This window comes from Microcaecilia unicolor, chromosome 3 (genome assembly GCF_901765095.1).
Source record: "Microcaecilia unicolor chromosome 3, aMicUni1.1, whole genome shotgun sequence".
NCBI lineage: Eukaryota > Metazoa > Chordata > Amphibia > Gymnophiona > Siphonopidae > Microcaecilia > Microcaecilia unicolor.
In genome coordinates, this window is record NC_044033.1 from 35,877,781 (window position 1) to 35,898,928 (window position 21,148).

At 42.7% G+C, this 21,148-nt stretch overlaps 1 protein-coding gene across 1 annotated transcript in view; it reads left to right on the forward strand.

The window, feature by feature from the left end:
• GTF2A1L (general transcription factor IIA subunit 1 like) overlaps window positions 1-21,148 on the forward strand; it is a 185,966-nt gene that overhangs the window by 98,818 nt on the left and 66,000 nt on the right. Inside the window, exon 6 of the mRNA XM_030195835.1 lies at window positions 6,538-7,106. Coding sequence (XP_030051695.1) covers window positions 6,538-7,106 — 569 coding nt within the window. The remainder of the gene's footprint in view (window positions 1-6,537; window positions 7,107-21,148) is intronic.

Here is a 21,148-nt window from a genome sequence, read left to right on the forward strand (position 1 = left end):
TAAGTTCACCAAATCCCACTGCAAATGAGACATATGTCCCAACAACCTAATAAAATCCGCCCCCCCCCCCCCCCCCCAACGCTTCATAGCAGACCTCATGTCACACTTACATGTTACAACATGGATTATTCCCTAAGGATAAAGGAAACATACTACTCACCCCAATACCTAAGGACTCAAAGAAAAAAGCAAATGACATCACCAGCTAACGCCCGGTAGCATCCATCCCTCTGATAGTTAAATTAATGGAAAGCATGGTAACCAAACAACTTACTGATTACTTAAACAAATTCACAATACTACATGAGTCACAATCAGGATTCCGAGCCAACCACAGCACCGAAACAGTACTAATCACTCTTAACAAAATTCAAACAAGCAATTGCTACTGGTGACAATATACTCCTCCTACAATTCAACATGTCTAGTGCGTTTGACATGGTAAACCACAAAATACTACTGAACATACTAGAATACTTCGGGATCGGTGGAAACGTACTCAGCTGGATCAAAGGCTTCCTAACTGCAAGAACATACCAAGTGACCTCAAACTCGAACACATCATCACCATGGAAACCAGAATGTGGAGTGCCACATGGATCACCGCTGTCACCGACCCTTTTCAACTTAATGATGACACTTCTAGCCAAATTGCTATCCAACCAAGGCCTTAATCCTTACATCTACACAGACGATGTCACGATCTATATCCCCTTCAAACAAGATCTCATAGAAATCACAAATGAAATCAAACACAGTCTCCAAATCATGAATTCATGGGTGGACACATTCCAATTAAAATTCAACGCAGAAAAAAACACAATGTCTCATCCTCTCATCACAATATAACACGTACAAACCCACCACCATAAACACCCCAGAGTACACCCTTCCTGTTTCAGAAACCCTGAAAATTCTCGGAGTCACAATTGACCGAAATCTCACATTAAAAACACAAGCGAAAAACACAACAAAGAAAATGTGCCACTCAGTGTGAAAACTCAAAAGAATAAAACCTTTCTTCCCAAGGAAAACATTCCGCAGCCTGGTACAATCAATGGTACTAAGCCACCTAGATTATAGCAATGCAATCTATGCCAGATGCAAAGAACAAATCATTAAGAAACTCCAAATTGCTCAAAACACAGCAGCCAGACTCATTTTTGGAAAAACAAAATACGAAAGAGCCAACCCCCTAAGAGAAAAATTACATTGAGGCTTATTTTCAAAGCACTTAGCCTCCCAAAGTTCCATAGAAACCTATGGAACTTAGCCTCCCAAAGTGCTTTGAAAATATGCCTCATTGGCTCCCACTTAAAGAGCGTATTGCGTTCAAAATCTACACCCTGGTCCACAAAATTATTCATGGCGAAGCCCCGATCTACATTACAGACCTCATAGACCTTCCAACCATGAACACACAAAAAGATCAGCATGAACATTCCTGAACCTCCACCACCCTAGCTGCAAAGGACTAAAATATAAATCAACATATTCATCCAGCTTCTCATACATAAGCACGCAATTATGGAATACACTACCAAACGCCATAAAAACAATGCACAACCTAACAAACTTCCGAAAATTACTAAAAACCAACCTGTTCAAAAAGGCATACCACTACTGATCCATCCTAAATACCAGACAACGAAACCAATACTAGAAATAGACAAAAATGAACTCTTAATACTTGACTACTTCACCTGCTCTATTACTGAACTTTAACGCATTAACACTTGAATTCTCACTCCGGAAAAGAATCTTTAAAACTTGACTGCTTAATTTACTCTGTCATATACGAACTATACTGCAATACCACTTTGTATTTCTTAATCCGGAAATGGCGATCGCCATAACGGTACAATGTAAGCCACATTGAGCCTGTAAATAGGTGGGGAAATGTGGGATACAAATGCAACAAATCCAATATGGTTATGCTCTGGAGTTCTGTTGACCTCTTCTGGATGCCTTTCTCGTGTTTCTCTGCAAGTCTTTGGTCAAAGCGGAAGGAGTTTGTAAGAACTTGGACAGACTCATGGCGCTGCGAGCAGTGACTCCTGTTCTCTGTACAAGAGAGGTTATGGGAGGTACTCTATTGAAGGAGGGCCGATTTTGGGCCTGAAGCAGGTGAATTGGGCATTGGCTCATGTTGCCTTTTCAAATGGAAACTCTTCGGTCAGTTGATACCGTGGTGTAGAAGGGGGAGTTCCTCACGTCCTTGTGTTTGTTGGAAACGTATTTCGATATTCCAGTCTTCCTGGGTCATCAGCGATTTCTTTGCTTTGCAGTCCTTGGGGTGTCATTACCAGTTCTGGGCACTGCCCTTTGGCCTGGCTATGGTGCCGCAGACCTTCTACAATGTGATGGTGATCATTGTGGCTTCCCTCCGGAGGGAGTGTGGGTTCATTCTTGCCTGAATGACTGGTTGATTTGAGCGAAGTCTGTGTAGGAGAATCAAGTGGTGATGGTCCAGGGTGGTTCAGTTTCTCCGACATCTAGGCTGGATAGAGAATTTAGGCAAGGGCTCTCTTGTTCCGAGCTCTGGAGTACTTGGGAGTGTGTTTCGACATTCAGGTTGGCCGGGTGTGTCTCCTGGACCTCAGGATTTATAAAATCCAGTCTCTGGTTCAGCGCCTCCTCGAGGCTCAGTACTCCTTCACATGTGAGATTCTGCAAGTCAAGCAGTTGATGGAGGCTACCTTAGAAGTTGTTCATGGTCGCAGGCCCACATGAGGCCTCTTCACGCAGCACTTTTATTAAGGTGATCACCTCAGTTGGATCCTCTGTCTTGCTGCTTTTGCCTGAGGTGCCCTGTGTGTTGCAGTCTTTGTTGGTGGCTAGACTGGCGTTATTTGACCCAGGGTATGCCTTTGGACCCTCCAGATTGGATTCTGGTGACCATGGATGCCAACCTGTTGGACTGGGGCGCTCATTGCTAGGGTTAAGTAGTTCAGTGGTGCTAGTCAGTCCATCAACTGACTGGAGACGTGGGCCGTTCAGCTTGCTCTGTTGAAGTGTCAGGAGCTGGTGCACGGAAGAGATGTCCACGTGATGTCAGACAATGCCACGGCGGAGGTTTGTCAGTCGGCAAGGTGGGCCCAAGAGTCCTCTGCTGGCGCAGGAGGTGGCTGCTGTGATGTTTTGGGCAAAGCAGCATCTGCGGTTACTGTCAGTGGCACATGTGGCAGGTGTCCACAGTCTGGAGATTGTGGACACCTGCATGATCCGGGATAGTGGTGTCTGACTCCCTTCACCTTTCAGTTCATTGTCCATTTTTGGGGCCCACCAGTCTTGGACCTCATGGCCATGGCAAGAAACACCAAGGCTTCTCAGTTCTTCAGTTACAGGAAGGAGCTGTTGGCGAACGGGATGAATGTGTTGACTCGGCTTTGGCCTCATCAGGGGCTGCTGTATGTGTTCCCTCCATGGCCTCTCATTGGCCATGTTCAGTGCGTTCAATCTTACGGGGAGGGTGTGTGGTATTGGTGGCTCCGGACTGGCTGCTGCGGTCCTAGTATGCAGATCTGATGTGCTTGAGCATAGGAGAGCCCCTTCGCCTTCCAGTGGAGGGTGGCCTGCTCCTTCAGGGTCCTGTATGAATACTGGACGTGGCTCGATTATTGCTTATGGTATGGCTGTTGAGAGGGCAAGGTTGCTGAAGAAGGGTTATTCGCTCAGTGTTATTTGCATGCCGTTGAGTTCTAGGAAGCATTCCACGTCCTTGGCATATATCCAAGTTTTTGGCAGACTTTTGATGTGAGGCGTGAGGTGTCTTTCTGCTTCGGGCTTCAGTGGTTGACTTCTTCATAGTGGCTTGGAAAAATGGCTCTGTCCTCTCTTTATGTACATCTGGCAGCGCTGGCATGTTTCCGTCTTGATTCAGGTGGCGGTCATTGGTGTTGCGCCTGGACATGTCACGTTGAGGCTATTGTCCTTTTGCTTGTTGGCTGGTAAGTTGGCGCTGCCAACGTTGAAGGCTCATTCCACTTGGGCACAGGTTTCATCCTGGGCTGAATATTCTCTTATTCTTCTGGTGGATATTTGTCGAGCTGCTGGGTGTCTTTTCATTGTTTTGTCAAGCATTACAGGCTGGATGTCAAGGTGCAAACCAGAGGCATTTCCCACTTTGAGTACTGCTTGGATACTTGTTTATATTTGTTAAGACTTAATATACCGCTCTCACTAACTGGCAGATCTAAGAGGTGTATAATAAAAATATATTTGTTAAGACTTAATATACCGCTCTCACTAACTGGCAGATCTAAGAGGTGTATAATAAAAATATAAAAGATGGAAAGGAACTACAATGTAAAATAGGAAAGATACTCAACATTTATTCCATAAGACTAGATAGAAGCTTCACAAACGAGGTAAACGGATAAGGGCAAAAAAGGGTATATTATACAAGGAAAATGGGAACCAGGAGGGCAAGAGACTACTGATAACTCAATGAGTGCTCCCAGACATAGGTGGTCATGTTGTAGGCCTGGAAAAGCCATTCATCGGGAATGGTCTGAAATAGATGATAAGAAAGGAGAAATTAGATTTTACCTGCTAATTTACTTTCTGGGAGTTTCTCTAGATCATTCCCGAACCCCACCCAGATGTTGAGGGTCATTTTGTGTTGGGGGTTGGAGTGGTTTGGGTACTCCACTGAGTTAGGTCTCTGCTTATGATCTGGATTATGGCGCTGGTCTTCAGGCCAGCTGCTTGTCTGTTTGGATGCTCCCTATTCCCTTTGGACATGAGGATTCTATGCCTGTTCCTTTTCATTGTTTTACCTCTTGGCTTAGCTGTTCGAAATACTGAAGAAGTAGAGGGTTGCACAGTCCCCCTTATAAGGTCACTATTCAGTAGTTCTCAGTCTTCCTCTGCTGGTAGGAGTGCATATTGCCCACTCATCGGGAATGATCTGGAGAGACTCAAGGAAAGTAAATTAGCAGGTAAGTTCTAATTTCTCCTTTCCAAGTATGTGAATTTGTTATTTAGAGACACATGCCAGCCTGAGAGTCTTGTTAGATCCATAGACTTTTTATTCATGAACAATACGCAGCTTAGCACCTGTTCAGAATTTTCTTTTCAGAAGCCTCTAGGGCAGGGCTTCCCAAACCTGTCCTGTGGACCCCACAACCAGTTGGGTTTTCAGGATATCTTCAGTGCATGCAAATATGCATGAGATTTGCATGCATTGAAAATCAAGTATATGCAAATTGATTTCATGTATATTCATTGTGGATATCCTGAAAACACAACTGGCTGTTGCGTCCCTAGGACAAGTTTGGGAAGTTCTGCTGATGGAATCACCCTGCTATGCTACAGGATCTGTAAGATGTATTGGGAAGCACAACTTCCGTGTTAGATGAAGATGATTCCTATTTCTGTTATGACCCTTCCATCACTGGCACTCCTGCCCAGTCCTGTGAATTTACCTCTTCCTACAGGTCTTCGATTACCAGTACAGCAATGGGCAATCTTGACAAGGGTTTTTATTAAGTAACAAATTTTATTCTCACTTGTGTTCCATTAGCCCAGCACTTTTTTCCATGCCTAGCGTCTCTGTCAAGCTATATGGATATTGACCGTAAGCCCAAACTGACTAATAGTGGTGGCCAGTCCTCACCAGGGCATTGTCATAATGTTCTCCTTCCCGCTCTTTTCTTTGCCTGCTATCTCACTGGTTGTCGTCGTTCTCTCATGCAGTTTCAAGGACTCTTTTTTTTTTTTTTTTTTTTTTAAGTCTCTTAACTGGTACCACCCAATTTAGTTCTGTATGGGGATGCTTGTTGCTGTGCACTGTTAATTGGTAGGCTACATACTGACTCGGAGGATTACTCTGCTACATTAGCAATTGTCCTCATCTGGTGGTACATGTCCTTCATATCTCATCTTACTCAGTTCCTCTTCTTAGATGGTTAGTGAGACTTGGAGACTTTACTTCAGTCTGGGACTTCTCAATTCGTTCATTCTGCTTATTTATAAGTTAAACTCCACAATGGTTACCGGTCAGGGTTTCCTGTGAGATGTCTGTCTCTAAATGTCTCATCAAAATTCTGTATTGTCTTGTATAAAAATAGCTAGCTTATAGAGAAACAGCACAGGAAAAATATTTGACTTATGGACAAATGTAAGTAGGACAAAGAGTGCAGTTAAAGCTTTGACTTTCTTGATAATCTATTTTTACTAAATTTTTTAATATGATCAAAAGCTGCACTTTACATATTCCCCCTTAAATACTCATACCCAAGCTAAGTTAATCTACTATTAAACATTTGGCTACTCACCTAGTTTCTATGGTTGCTACTATGACTTGGCTGTTTGCTTAGATTCTGTGGTTTTACATTCAGACCATTACCTAAAACAATGTTTCCCTCCCTACACTCTTTACTAGTTAGTATCTTGCACAGCAAGACTAAGTACAGAAATGCTGAGCATTTTACTTCACCAACTTTTATAAATAGGAGTGTTGTGGTGAAATTTCTCTTTATATAAAAACTTATATTCAGTTATGACATTCAGCTGTTAAACTTTTCTTTGTAGGACACTTGTATAAAGTAAATGTGCCTGTGATGGTAACACAGGCTCCAGGAGGCGCAAGAATTCTGCAACAAACAATTCCTCAGGTATTTCAACCATTTGGTCAGACTTCAGCACAGACTTCTATCACGCAAGTGAAGGCGTCGTCTCACGTTATTGAGCAAAATGTACAGCAGCAGAAATCCTTGGCCTCAAGTTCTAGTTTGGCAGAAGTCTTACACCAACAAGAGACAATGGAAAGGAGAAACATGAATGAGTTTGCTAGTGAATCCCTTAAGCAACAGTCTTCTAATGTCCAGCAGCAAATTGGGGTCAGCATGATACATAACCATCAAAGAAGCGTTCTTGAAGAATACCAGTATAAGACTGTTCATACTATGCTGTTAGTGCCACCACAGACTGATAAAATTGATCTAGGTACTTCTCAAGTTCAGCTGTCTAATGCAGTTGGGGATTCATTGCAGCAACAAATTTCTGATAACATTGTTGAGCTGTTTTCACTGGATGATGGTCCAAGCTCAGATGAAAATATCCTCAGAAGGGATCAGAACTCCACAGTTACTTCAGAAGCGGTAGGACGTGTTTTGGTCTATTTATGCTGCGTATATCCTATAATTCTATAACAGTGTGCCTAGTGTCAAGCGCCATTTGCTTGCATATATTTATAGAATACTAGCACTCACATGCATGAAATTAAACATATGTGCATCAATGCTAGCTGTGTGCACAGTGATATTCTATAAGATAGGTGCACAAATGCCTTAAGCATGTAAATGCAAGGGGGTGTATACATAGGTGGAGCATGGGCATGCATATTTATGCATAGATCTTAAAAATACTGTAAGTTAGATGACTCCTGCCACATTGGAATGCATCCATTTATGCTTGCCATTTCTGCTGACTTATACTGGTATTCTGTAATGGCATCTTGGCACACATGCTGTTATAGAAGTGGTGCTCGGTGCATGGCATCGGCATACCTAACTTGAAGTACTCAGATGTAGAATTGCCCTCATAGAGTGTATTGATGTAAACCTCTTTGTAAGCCATCTACTCCGTTCAGAACAATCCTACCCCCATTTTCGGTCTTTTGAAAACCTGTTTGTTCAGGCCTTCCTGTCCAACCCCGATGCCTAAGGGAAGGATTTGTATGGTTGCCTGCCCTGGAAGATACTTTCCCATGCTACTTGTTTCCCCTTTCCTCTTTCCTTTGACAATTTTATGGAGTTCTTTTCTGTTTGAATATTTGTGAAGGGCGGTTTGTCAAATGAAAATAAACTAAACTAAATCTAGGGTAGGGGCAAAATATTCATTTCTCTGAGGACATGCAGCAAATTGGATAACATTATATGAACCTATGTGAATAAGCCTCTTCAGTTTAGAAAAAAAGTTCTGGAAATTTTAACTGGTACCACCAAATGTATTTAACGTCCCACTTTATATTATTGCACTAGTAAAAAAGGCCCGTTTCCGAAACCAATGAAACGGGCGCTAGCATGTGGTTTTTTTTTTGTGTGTGTGTGTGTGTGTGTGTCAGAGTTATTTTGTGTGTGTGAGTGTGTGAGTGAGGGTGCGGTGTGTGTGCAGGTTGTTGTGTGTCTTTTTTTTGTTTTGTTTTGTTTTTTGCTTGGGGGTTGGGGGATGTGTTGTGTTGTGCTGTGCTGGCAAAGTGGATTGGATTGGTGTGTGGCTTTGAGGGTGTGTTTCTGTTGTATTGTGTGTGTGTGTGGTTTTGTCTGTCAAGGAGGTTTGTGGAGGAGGGTCTTTCTGTTGGTGAAATGTAAATGTAAATTTTTGCACATACCCACAGCAGGAATATTCTTCTCTCGTTCCAGCGGTGGTTCTGTGCTCTCCGTGCTGCACAGATAATGAGCCATTCTGCTGGGGAATGCTCCTCCCTTATTGTCACGTAGTTTCCTCTGATTGGTCCGTCTTACGTTGCCTAGTGTTGCCTGGGAACGGTGTTGTGATGGTCCTTTGTGTTTCAGAATGTTGAGGGTGTTTTTTCTGATTGGTCCGTCATGTGAGGGCGGGGCAGAGAGACATGGTCAGTGTTGAGGCTTAGATATAACAAAAGAGAGGGAACGAAGTACAAACTAAAGTCCAAACAAAAAAAACAGCACCACGGGCCTTTAAAAATGGAACACAGTTCTTTAATGAATGAGCCTTGACAAAAAGACCCGACACGGGCCGTGTTTCGGTGACTAGCACCTGCGTCAGGGGTCACAGTGATGACGTGGAAAACTTGGGGAATACATTTGGATACAGAAAGTGAAAGTGCCTTGGTGCTTTGTAGCTTTTACTACATGAGACGTGGGGTAAGGAATAATATATTGTAGAGGAATATATTCGAGTTATTCCCCAAGTTTTCCACGTCATCACTGTGACCCCTGACGCAGGTGCTAGTCACCGAAACACGGCCCGTGTCTGGTCTTTTTGTCAAGGCTCATTCATTAAAGAACTGTGTTCCATTTTTAAAGGCCCGTGGTGCTGTTTTTTTTGTCAGTGTTGAGGCTTAACCACCATGAATCCATTAACCCTTCAGTGACTGACTGAGTGACTTCAGAACATTGTCTTCAGAACGTTGAGGGTGAGTTTTATTATAGTAGATAAGACCTCATCTGTCTTCATTTTTTCCCAGCCAGTAAAATATACTTCTCTTTTTCTTCTGAGAAAGTTTTGATTCACGGACAGTGTTGTGTAAACATCTTTCCTCTTTAGCATCCTTAGTTTGGATTTTGATTATTTAAAATATTTTTTTTTTTTCTAGTTGTATGGCAATCTGGCTGGGTTTGATTTTCAAAATGAAGATCTTTGATTTTATAACAGCTGTCATTTCAGCAATATGTCCCAAAAAATGTAGGGAATGGAGCAAGACTACATCTATTATAGATAACAGTATTTGCAGTGCTTTTAGCCTGATCATAAATCCTCTTAATGTCATTTATGCTTACAGTAGAGGAATTTGAAGTCATGAAGGGCAGCATTTCAAAACCTTCAGTGCTTCTAATTTTGATCCATGAACTTTTGCTTTGGAGTTATTGCTGTTGAAGAGTCTAGGGACTGCACCAAGTGTTGGAGATGCATTGGCACTGGGAATGGATCAATCACCTTTGAAGTTGAATGTTGTTGGGAGGTCTCCAGGAACTGACATCAACAGATTCCTACTGAAAGAAAAGGATGGATTTGCCTTCTTCTTTGACGCCAAGGGCACTTGATGCTAGGTATCTCATAGAGGCCTAGGCGTATCAGCATTGAGCTCCAGTCAAACATGTCGTCAAGATCACAGAGGTATTGGAGGCTTCTGTACATCTTAAGCACCCTTGGACAGAGTTCTGCCAACCTTTTTGAAACTACAGTGTAGTAAATTTAAAACAAATCGGAGAAAAGCTTTCTTCACCCAATGCATAATTAAACTCTGGAATTCGTTGCCGGAGAACGTGGTGAAGGCGGTTAGCTTAGCAGAGTTTAAAAAGGGGTTAGACGGTTTCCTAAAGGACAAGTTCATAAACCACTACTAAATGGATTTGGGAAAAATCCACAATTCCAGGAATAACATGTATAGAATGTTTGTACGTTTGGGAAGCTTGCCAGGTGCCCTTGACTTGGATTGGCCGCTATCATGGACAGGATGCTGGGCTCGATGGACCCTTGGTCTTTTCCCAGTGTGGCATTACTTATGTACTTATGACATTGAAAGGATTGCACCAGCCTCTGAGGAGCAGAGTCCAAGCCATTGATATTCTTAGAACAACTCCTGAGGGCATGGCCCTCACCCTAATGCTCCCTCTTTCATGTTGGCATCTGTGGTCCTCAAGGAGGAGCTTGACAAGAATATAAGCGTGATTCCTTGATTTCAGTGGAGCATAGGATTCTACTGCCACTCCTCAAAATCTGTGGTCTCCTAGAAAATGAGTTGTTAATGCTGTGGCAGTCATAGTCATTGGATTCTATGTCAGCTGTGCCAGTTTGTTATGGTCAGTGCTTCTGGAGATCTACAGTGGTGCCTAGACATCCTCAGTCAAAGAATGCTCCCTTTGAGGCATCTAGATTTAACCAGGCTTAGACCATGACCCTTCCTTTATTTTCTGAGTCTGAATTGGAGTATTTCTAAAATTCTCCATATGGGTCTGTAGTTTGCTGAAGATGGCTCTACTGACTTACGCAGATTCCATGCCTCCCTGAGAAAGCTGCTTCACAAATTTTTATAAAGAGAATGATAAATGCCATTCCATTTAATTCAGAGATGGAAGAGGAACCTAAGACTGTGCCCATTCAAACAGTCCTTAAAGATGTACAGAGTAGGATGTATAGGATGTGTGAGAGTATCCTATCTTTACATCTATTCACTTAAAAGGTAGACTCCACATACAGAGTTTAGAACATTTTTGTATTTGAGAAGCAGCACCTTCCACATTATTCTGTGGTGGTCGAATCCACTCTCTGAAAAGGAACGGGCTTCGCATTATGCTCCTCAATGCTTGGATCCTCTTGGGAGAAATATTTTTTAGAATGCTAACTTCGCATCTGATAAGCACTTGAAAATATTCTGCTTAAGACTGAACAGTCTGTGGACTCTTCCTCGGGACAGCTATACCCAGCTGTGGTCACTGGTAGGCAAGAGAAAAGTGTGGAAAGGTTTAATGCTTTTGAAATGACATTGAGAATTTTTGCAGTAAGCATTGGGGCTTTAAAGTTTTCATGACTGTAAGACTCAGACCTTCATCATGTGCAGGAAAGGCTCACTAATGTGGCTTGTTCTGGAGAGAACATAGTTGGAATTGAGGGAAAGGAGGCATCTTCTCTCATGAAGGTGCACTGTGAGATGCTTAAATCCATCTCCAGTTCCATCTCTGACCCAACTGCCTCCTCTTCCAGGAGATATGTGAATGGGGGGACAGAGGAAGATCTACTATTCTCAAAGGTTTAGGTATCTTTCTCATCCTCTGAGGCAGACTTGACAGGGATCCCTCTCTCATCCTACGTTGCGAAGAGCCAATAAGCAGCAACCTTCTCTTCAGCCAAAACCCGGGATGGGGTTTTGACTGACTCCAAGAAAAAACAACCTGGATTCTAATATCATTGCTAAACAACTTTCTAGTTGAAAGGAAATTACGTTTTTATGTAAACTATTTGGCCCTTTCTAACTTCTAACCATTTGGTTCTAAACACTGTTCTGCGAGAATATTCAAGCAAGACTACACAAATGACCTGACTTAGACTGAGTTCATCTACGCTACCTGGATCAGACTATGAAGACTGAACCTGGAATATGCTCCCTATTTAACCCTTTCTAACACATCCCTCTTCCTACCCTCCCTATACATTCTACCATACTTAACAACATGCTAATTCCAATATACACCCTCCTCCCATTCCCCTACCTTTACCATCCTTCTTCCTGCCCATCTTATCTATCCACATCTAAACGACCACCTCATTACTTACTATATAACAGCTGCATCCACTCTGTTACTTTATTAGCCTGATATACTATGTAAGCCGCACTGAACCTGCTAGTGAGTGGGAAAGTGCGGGGTATAAGCATTACAAATAAGTAAAATATAAATAAATATATGCTCAGTCTTAGATATTGTACTAAATTTTCTCATCAAATGTATCATTGTAATGGTTAAGGTCAGTTTTGTTTGATATATTGCCAATTGTATAAACATCTTACCGGTTTACAAAATAATTTTTAAAAACATCAAAGGGCTGAAAATGACAAAATATAAAATCAAAGCAGAACTTGACAATACACAATAGAAAAAAAACAACTCATAGGTAAGGGGAAGAAGAGACATCTGTACTTTTCTGAGGGGCTAAAGCTGATAAGGCAAGAGTAAATCAAACTAAGTGGCAGTTATCTAGGTAGTAGAAAAAGCTTTGGAAAAATAATAGAATTTAAGAAGTGTAGACACACAAAACTCAAAGTACTAGGTTCTTGACATGCTGATTTTGGTACCTGAAGAAGGAGCTGATGGCATGGGTAGGTACAGGAAAAGTGAAAACCCAATGGTCTAAGCTGAAAGCTGCTATAAATATGGCAACAGATCTTTATACAAGGAAAGTCAACAAAAATAAGAGAAACTGGTTCTCCAAACAAATGGCCAAAAAAATAAGGGCAGCAGAACGCAACAAGAGGATCATTGGATAAGATTACTGGATTAAACTCAGAGAAGTGAAGAGGGAATTATGACTAGCAAAAGCAGAAGAAAAAATGGCTAAAGATGTAAAGAGAGGTGATAAGACCTTTTTCAGATACATACTCCAAAAATGTGTTCTTATCTGTCGGTTTTTCGAATACCTTCATGGTAAACTTCTTATGGGTTAATTGCACTTCAACATCCAAGAAATGTATCTTTGTATCTGACCACAACTGAGTAAACTGTATCTTCAAATGACATTTGTTGAGCCATGTGTGAAAATTCATTAACTTCTCCACACTGCCAAACCATAATAAAAAGACGACGTCTATATAGCGGCGCCAGATGCCAATCTTAGATTGAAAAGGAGTACAATGCAGCCGTCGTCCTTCAAACACTGCCATGAACAAATTGGCTAATGTTGGAGCGAATGTTGCGCCCATCGCTACCCCTGATCGTTGCAGAAATAATTTATCTTTAAATTGAAAAACTTTTTTGCATAATGCTAATCTTGTTGGTTCCACCAAAAAATATGACGGAACATCATGTGGTCGGGCGATCATCTAGTATATTTTCAGCCTCCCTCAATAGCTTGTCTTGAGGAATCATGGTGTATAGAGATTTGATATCCAGTGTAGCCATTATTACTGGCGTGTCTGGTAGTTTAACCTCCTGTAGTATTGTTAGAAAATGTGTAGTGTCCTTGATGAAAGATGGACTACAGGTTACAAACTCCTTAAGAAATGAATCAACATATACAGAGAGAGGTTCTAAAAGGGATCCTCTTGAAGACATTATGGGTCTGCCCGGAGGGTTTATCAAATCTTTGTGTATTTTAGGCAGTATATGTAGTACAGGAATCGTAGGTGTTTTCTTATTAAGGTACTGATATTCCTTGCCTTTCAGGAACTCTCCGTCCAGACCCGCCTGTGTGATCTCCTTAATTGTCTTTTGCAAATCGCTTGTTGGATCTGCATTTAATTCTTGGTACAACAAAACATCCGCTAATTGAGAATCCACTTTCACATAATGCTCTCTATCCAGGACCACCACAGCTCCCCCTTTGTCAGCTTTTTTTTACCACCACATTTCTGTTGTTCTTTATGGTATAGAGTGCTGGACGTTCATCCTTACTCAAATTGTCTCTGAATCCTTGATTCAGAGGGTTCCTGATGGATGGAGGGTTCCTGAAAGGCATGGAGTGATTCAAGGCATTGGAACATTGTCAGTCTTGTTTGCCATTCCTTTCCTAATAATTCCTAATGTTCTATTTGCTTTCTTAGCCACTGCTGCACACTGATCAGAGGGTTTCAATGTATCATCAGTGGTGACTCCTAAACCGTTTTCTTGGCGGTGACACCTAATGTGAAACCTTGCATCATGTAACTGTAGTTTAGGTTCTTCTTTCCTACATGCATCACTTTGCACTTGTTCAAATTAAGCATCATCTGCCATTTGGATGTCCAGTCTCACATCTTGTAAGGTCCTCTTGGCAATTTTTCACAATCCTCTTGTGATTTAACAAATTAGAATAACTTTGTTTCATCAGCAAATTTATTCACCCCACTCATTCCCATTTCCAGATAATTGATAAATATGTTAAAGCAGCAGTCCCAGCACAAACATCTGGGGAACCCCACTATTTTTCCTTTTCCATCGAGATAATTGACCATTTTATCCTACTCAACTAGTTCTTTATCTACAATAGAACACTGCCTCCTATCTCATGACTTTGTAATTTCCTCAGGAGTCATTCATGAGGGACTTGTTGTCAGATGCCTTCTGAAAATCCAGATACACAATATCAATTGGCTCACCTTTATCTATATGTTTATTCACCTCTTCAAAGAAATGTAGGAGATTGGTGAGGCCTTGGCCAAACCCATGCTGGCTTTGTTCCACTAATCCATGCCTATGTATATGTTCAGTAATTTTGATCTATCTTAGTCTCTGCATTGGTGCCCATGTTAATCTTATTGTATTCTGTGTTCCCAGATGTCAGATGGGTATCTGAGAGAGAAAAGCAGGAGAAAATTTTGTGCATTGATAAGACTGAAACAATGACATTTGGTATTGGAAACATCTCTCTCCATAGGTCCTGGAGTTGAGTCGGACCCGGGGAATATATTGACATAATGTCTTGATCACATTCAGTGTCGGGCTTCAGTAGAGAACATGGATCACTCATCATCCAGTTCCCGCCTGAAGAAGAGGAAGTATTCATTCTCTTCATCAGTGCCAGGGGGAGTATGATATTGGGCATCCAATGTGGAGGCTGGGTTACCTCAACATTGCCCTTCGAAGCATAGCACCAAGAGCATCAAAGCACTGAAATTGCAAGTGTACTTTAAGTGCTCTTGATGTTCGGGACCATTCATCAGAGAGGGTACAACAGCCTTTATGAACTGAGATCTTGGTTCTAATACACCCCAAGTGACTGAGGAGGATGTGCCCATTTACTACTGTGATCCAAAACAAAAAGTGAACACAAAATAACAAAACGGAGATTTCTGTGTTATATAAATATGTTTAATGTCCTATATTGATCACATAAATACCTGAAATGTTTCGCCGACAGGCTGCATCAGGAGTTGCATAACAAGCCAATCACAGACACTCTGTATTCTTTCCTAGTATGATATAGATGCTGTTGAGTTTCCTTGTTGGCAGATTCTGGGACCTAGAACATGCTCCTGCAATGCTATGTCCCAGAAATCTGCAGCAAATCTGGTTGAGACACTACCCCATCTGCATCATCACCAACTGTATTATGTCAGCCGTCACGCTCATTCAAAACATACGTGCCAGGCCATGCTGCTTGTACAGAAGTTCAAGGAGAGGATTAAGTGCTTTGCTTGACATGCCTCAGCTTTGAAATCATTGATATTGAGACCAAAAGTGGTCCATCTAATCTTCTGCTTGCAAGTAAGACCTGATGACCAAGGCCTTGAAGGGACCCCGAGACAATGTTGGCTGCACTATTGTCAATTTCCATTGCATTGAGGGAGGAAATTTCCCTGAGATGTTGGTAATCCTTGGTGTTTCATTTCCCCCTTGCCAAACCCTGGCAATGAAGTTACTAGGGCAAGTCAGGCAGAGACTTGAACATCTCCTATGGGGTATTTGTATAAGTCTGACTCTGAGTGCTCCTGGGATTGTGAGGAAGAGCGAGATGATGTCGTCATAGAGGAGGGGTCTCCAGGCCTTCCTTCAGCTCCCTCCCCACATCATGAAAGGTATAATTCTGTACCTTAGGAGCTCTCATTCATCAATTTTGAGAGAGGTGTCTCAGGAAATCCCATCTTGGAGACAGAGGAAGAATCCAGGGTAGAAACAGTGGATATCCTTCAATTCCTTGACCTACCCAAAGAGGGGACAGTGGCCATTCACAGAATCATGAAGGAGGTACCACTCTCTCTCTTTTCTATTAACATGAAAGTTGACTTTATATATAAAGACTCCTAGATTTGAGAAGCAATAGCTTTCTCACTATTCTATGGTAGCTGATTCTGCTCTTAGAAGAGCCGAGAGGTCCAGGTTACTCCTTGGTGCCCCCTTGGAGGGGAACATATCACTCTTCCTAGGGAGAAGGCCGAATGGTAGCCAAAGGAACAGAGTGCAGAAAATACTTGGTTTGTGCAACCTATATTTTCAAGGCATGAGGAGTTTCTGCCATGGGTTTTGGTGCCTATAGGCTAGCCTGGTGAAGAGTCTCCAACATAAAATTTGATGTGCAAGACAAGTTTGATGCTATGCTGTATAGAAAATCTCTTAGTAGTTTGTGCAGGAGGCTACTATGCTCATGAAGCAGCATAGTGACACCCTTCAAACTCTCACCAGGCTTACTTCTGATCTTGCCACCTCTTCTAGGAGGTTTGAGTGCTGGGCAGTAGAGGGCCTGTTACTTCGGTGTGGTCTAAAGCTTGGCAGTTAAGCTTTAATGTAAGTAAGTTCAGAGTGGTGCATTTTGGTTACAGCAATCCAATGGAACTGTATAGGATAGGAGGAGAGAGACTGGTGTGCGTAGTCCAGGAGAGGGACCTGTGTAACAAGATGGTGGCCAAAGCCAGAATTATGCTTGAGTGCCTAGAGAAGAGACTCAAGTAGCAAAAGGGAGGAGGTGTTAATACCCCTGTACAGTTGTTTGTGAGGCACTACTTGGAGTACTACAGTAAGTTTTAGAGACCATATTTTGCTAAGGATATTAAAAAAAAAAAAACAAAAACCCAACTTGAAGCAGTTCAAGGTTTGCACCATGAAACATATGAGAAGAGACTTGAAGACCTGAATATGTATATCCTACAGGAGAGGAGAAACAAGGGTGATATGATACAGACGTTTTAAATACTTGAAAGGTATTAATGAGCAAACAAATCTTTTTCAAAGACAGGAAAGCTATAGAATTAAAGGATATGAAATGAATCTGCAAGGAGGTAAGCTTAAAAGCAACATTGGGAAATACTTTTTTTACAGAAAAGGTAGTGTATGCCTGGAACATCTTCCCAGTGAAAGTGGTTGGGACAAAAACACTGCCAGAATGTAAAAATCCCCTACCTAGCAAGATTTGGAATCAATGCAAAACAAGTGACAGAGGTGTAATTCTTGCACCAGTTGGTGAGTACAATCCTAAACAAAGGTGTAGAGGAGGTAACCTGCATGTTTTAGCACAGAATGACAAGTATGACTAGCCATCTTGATGGGCAGACAAGATGGACCATGCTAATCTTGGCTGCTTTCTACTGCTATTTTACTGTGTTAATGTCATAGGCATAGGTAGCATAGATATTCTTAACTAACTTGCTCTTCCCAGTCCAGACAGGAATCTTGTATCAGACATCCCAGAGTACTCCACTGCCAATGCTGAGCATGGGGTTTCCATTCTGGAAGACATTCCAGTAGGAGTAAGGCTGAAGTTTTTTGCAGATAGATGACCCTTTGTAATATCAGACCAGTGGGTTCTCAAAAGTCTGGATTGGTTACCATATGCAGTTATTAGACACTCCTCCAAATTGCCCCCCTGAGAACATCAAGGTCAAGCTTTCAATATCAGAAAATACAAGAGTTAGAAAGGAGCTCTTCCCTCTTTCAGGCCAGTGTGACTGATTCCATTCTACCATGGGAAGAAGGGCAGGGTTTTTTTACTGGAAGTATTTCCTGATCACAAAAAAGTTGTGTGTTTCGCTCAATCCTAGACCTCAGAGACTTGGGGGGGAAAAAACCCTCTCACCAAGCAAAATGGGACGTTTTTCCTGTGCTCCCTAATTTCTCTTGGGGAATTGATAATATTCTCTGAACTTAAAGAATGCATATACCCATATAGAGGAAGTATTTGCAATTCGTCATAGGGAAACACCACTATCAGTATTGTGTTTTGCTTTTTGGCTTTGCATCAGCTCCTTGCAAGTTTACCAAATGCCTAGCGGTTGTAGCAGCATATCTGCATAAACTATGAGGGCATGCGCTTCCGTGTTTGGACGATTGGCTAGTAAAGCACCCATCTCAGAAAGGGACAGAGAGCATTTTGAGGAGCCTTTCCTAGACACAAGCCAAGCTTGGTATCCATTGTAGAAGAATTTCAGGAGCACTGGCAGTATCATCTGGACAGATGTTCAGGATAATGTGCCACGTGAAGTCTACAGTATGTGTAATTCCTTTGGCAATGTTTTGAGGGGGGCTTAATGGACCTCATCAACTAGGTGGAATCAGTACACAGGAAACCTTTGAGATGTAGTAAGTAAATATCACCAGTCTATTGTGATGCTTACTGTCCTGGTGGACAGATCATTCTAGTTTGTCAAAAGGAGTGTGCATCGAAGTTTTTCAGATTCAAGTAACTCTTAGGACTGATGCATGAAAACTGGGTTGGAGAACTCATGTAGGGTATATATTTGCTCTGGAAGAACTTCATCAGATAAACTTCCTAGAGCTGAGGGCAAAATGGAATGCTGTAAAGGCATTCAGAGATGAGTTGTCCAATAGAAGGTTACCCTGGTTCAAATGTACAATCGGGTGACCATGTACTATGTGAACAAACAAGGAGGGACAGGTTCGTACTTTGGTATTGGGGAAACAGTCAATGTGTAGATAAGCCTGTAGAAATATTTTTTTAGCATAATGTTATATTTCTTAAAGAGACCTCTGCATGGATATAAAGCAGAAGCTGGTTCCATAACGTGGGAACTACACACAAAAGGCACACACTCTTGTTGTAGTGAGGCAAGCCCCCAAAGGAGCCATTATGGACAGTTTATGAGCAGTGGCCAAACGAAGCATTCTCCCCAGAATATGAAACTGAACCAACAATGACAGAAGGTGGAGTATGTTCATATAACGTCCTATGAGCCAATATAAGAATCTTAAACATGACCCAATAGGCCATCGGCAGCCAACGGTAAGGATGGAATAGAGGGGTAATGGAATTCTCCAAGGACATGTATGCCTATTTATTCTCACACGTGGGTAAAGTGGTGCCACGTTGTCCCGTCTGGAGCTTATAACAAGCTTTAGAGAGCTTTGTGGAGCATAAGACACACTCCACCGAGCATGCACGAGTGCCTTCCCACCCGCTGCGAGGGCATAGTTACCGCAGTTATTTTTCTACTGTGGTGAGGAGAAGACTGCATCTGTAGTTTCTCCTCACGTCCAGTTCAGAAGAGATTTTTGTGCCTTTTCAGGTCTTTTTTTTTGACGATTTTTCGCTATGCCTTTTGTCAGGCTTTTGTCCTTCTCTTCTTGTATTTTGATTAGTTTCTTTTTTCCCAATTTTTAAGATTTTTCTTTTTCCATGACTTAGGTCACATTTAGGCCTAGTTTCCAGTTGTCTTTTCTGTGATTTTTTTTTTTTCGTGGTGCCTTGCCCCTTTCAGGCACCATCATGTCCTTTGATTTGGCTTTGGAAGTTTTTCCTTCCATGTCCACTAAAGTTCTCAGTGGCTTTAAATGCTGTTCCCATTGCAATCGGACAGTCTCTGGCAAAGATACTCATTCTGGGTGTCTTCAGTGTTTAGGGCCTGACCATAGCCCTGCTAACTGTGTCCTTTGTCTTCAGATGAAGAAGAGGACTCAGGTTTCCAGAGAGGTGCAACACAAGACGAGAGGATTTTTGGATCCACGTCCAAGTCCTCAACGTCGGCATTAGAATTGAGGTTGGCAGCATCAATTGGGAGCATTGGTCCATATAGCTGCTTCGAGACTAGTAGGCACTAGGAGCAGTAGTGCATTGGGTGGATATCCTCTTGTCTCAACACCGGCTGCTGGACAAGGGCCCCCAGAACCGACCAGTATCGGACCCGGCCCTGAGGCAATGTGAGGATTCGAGGTTGTCCTCGTTGGCACCAAGGAATCTCGAAACCGAGCTTCGGGTGAATGCCAAGAAGCATCAGCATTGGTTGCCCTCAACACGTGATGCTGGGAGCTTCGGGGCTTCGAGGGATTCAGAACCCGAGAAGCGTTGGCGCTGGGAGGATCGTTCCCCACTATCCAGGAGGTACCAGTGCATCTGTCTTCAGGCAGCCAGGATCCAACTCCTGTCCTCAGCCTCATCAGTTCTGCAGCCTGTCTCGGAGCCGGCATCCCAGTCTTTCCCAGTGTCTGCTTTCGATGAATGTAACCGGGCCTTGCTCCCTGAGCTGCTGGATGACCATTTTCAATAATGTACATCAGTATCAGGGGTGCTTGCAGCTATCCTACCTCCCATTGCAGCCCCACTTGGCCATCAGCCTGCAGTGCGGCCTCCAATGCGGCACTGGTGTCAACTGCCACCCAAGTCGGTACACCCTCGATATCAGTGGAGAAAGCTTTGCCAGAGTCGAGGCGGGAGCCGACTCCTCGATGCCCCTTTTGGGAACATGGCTCTTCTAAGTTGAGTCAGGCTCGGTCTCAGCCCTCCCATGAGGAGTTTCTGTCTTGACACCGACGAGGAATGCTTATGGGAGTTGGAGGAGAATCCAAGGTATTTTTCGGAGGATGATTGCTATGGCATCACCTCTGAACCCTCTCCTCCACTTGAAAGGAGAAAGTTTTCTCTGGAGAGCCTTTTGTTCCCTTCTTTTGTAAAAAGAAATTGCTGAGGCTATTCTATTTTGTTTGGAAGTGGAGGACAAGCCCAGGGCTAAGATGCTCAAGGTCCTGGACTATGAGTCCCCTCCTAGGGAGGCTGTGACTATCCCTCTTCACGAGGTACTTGAGGAAGTCCTCGATTGGAACTGGGGGTCCCCCTGTCTGTCCATGTCCTACCTAAAGAAGATCGCACCATTTATCTGATCCACAGTAAATCTGATTTTGATAGACCCCAGTTGCCTCAGAATTCCATGGTGGTGGAACCCGCTCTCAAAAGAGCCAGGAGTTTCAGGGACTATGCCTCAGTGCCTCCAGGTACAGAAGCTAGAACCCTGGATTCTTTTGGGAGAAAGATGCACCAGGCTTCAATGCTTATCTCCCGAATACAATCATACCAGCTCTTCACGAGC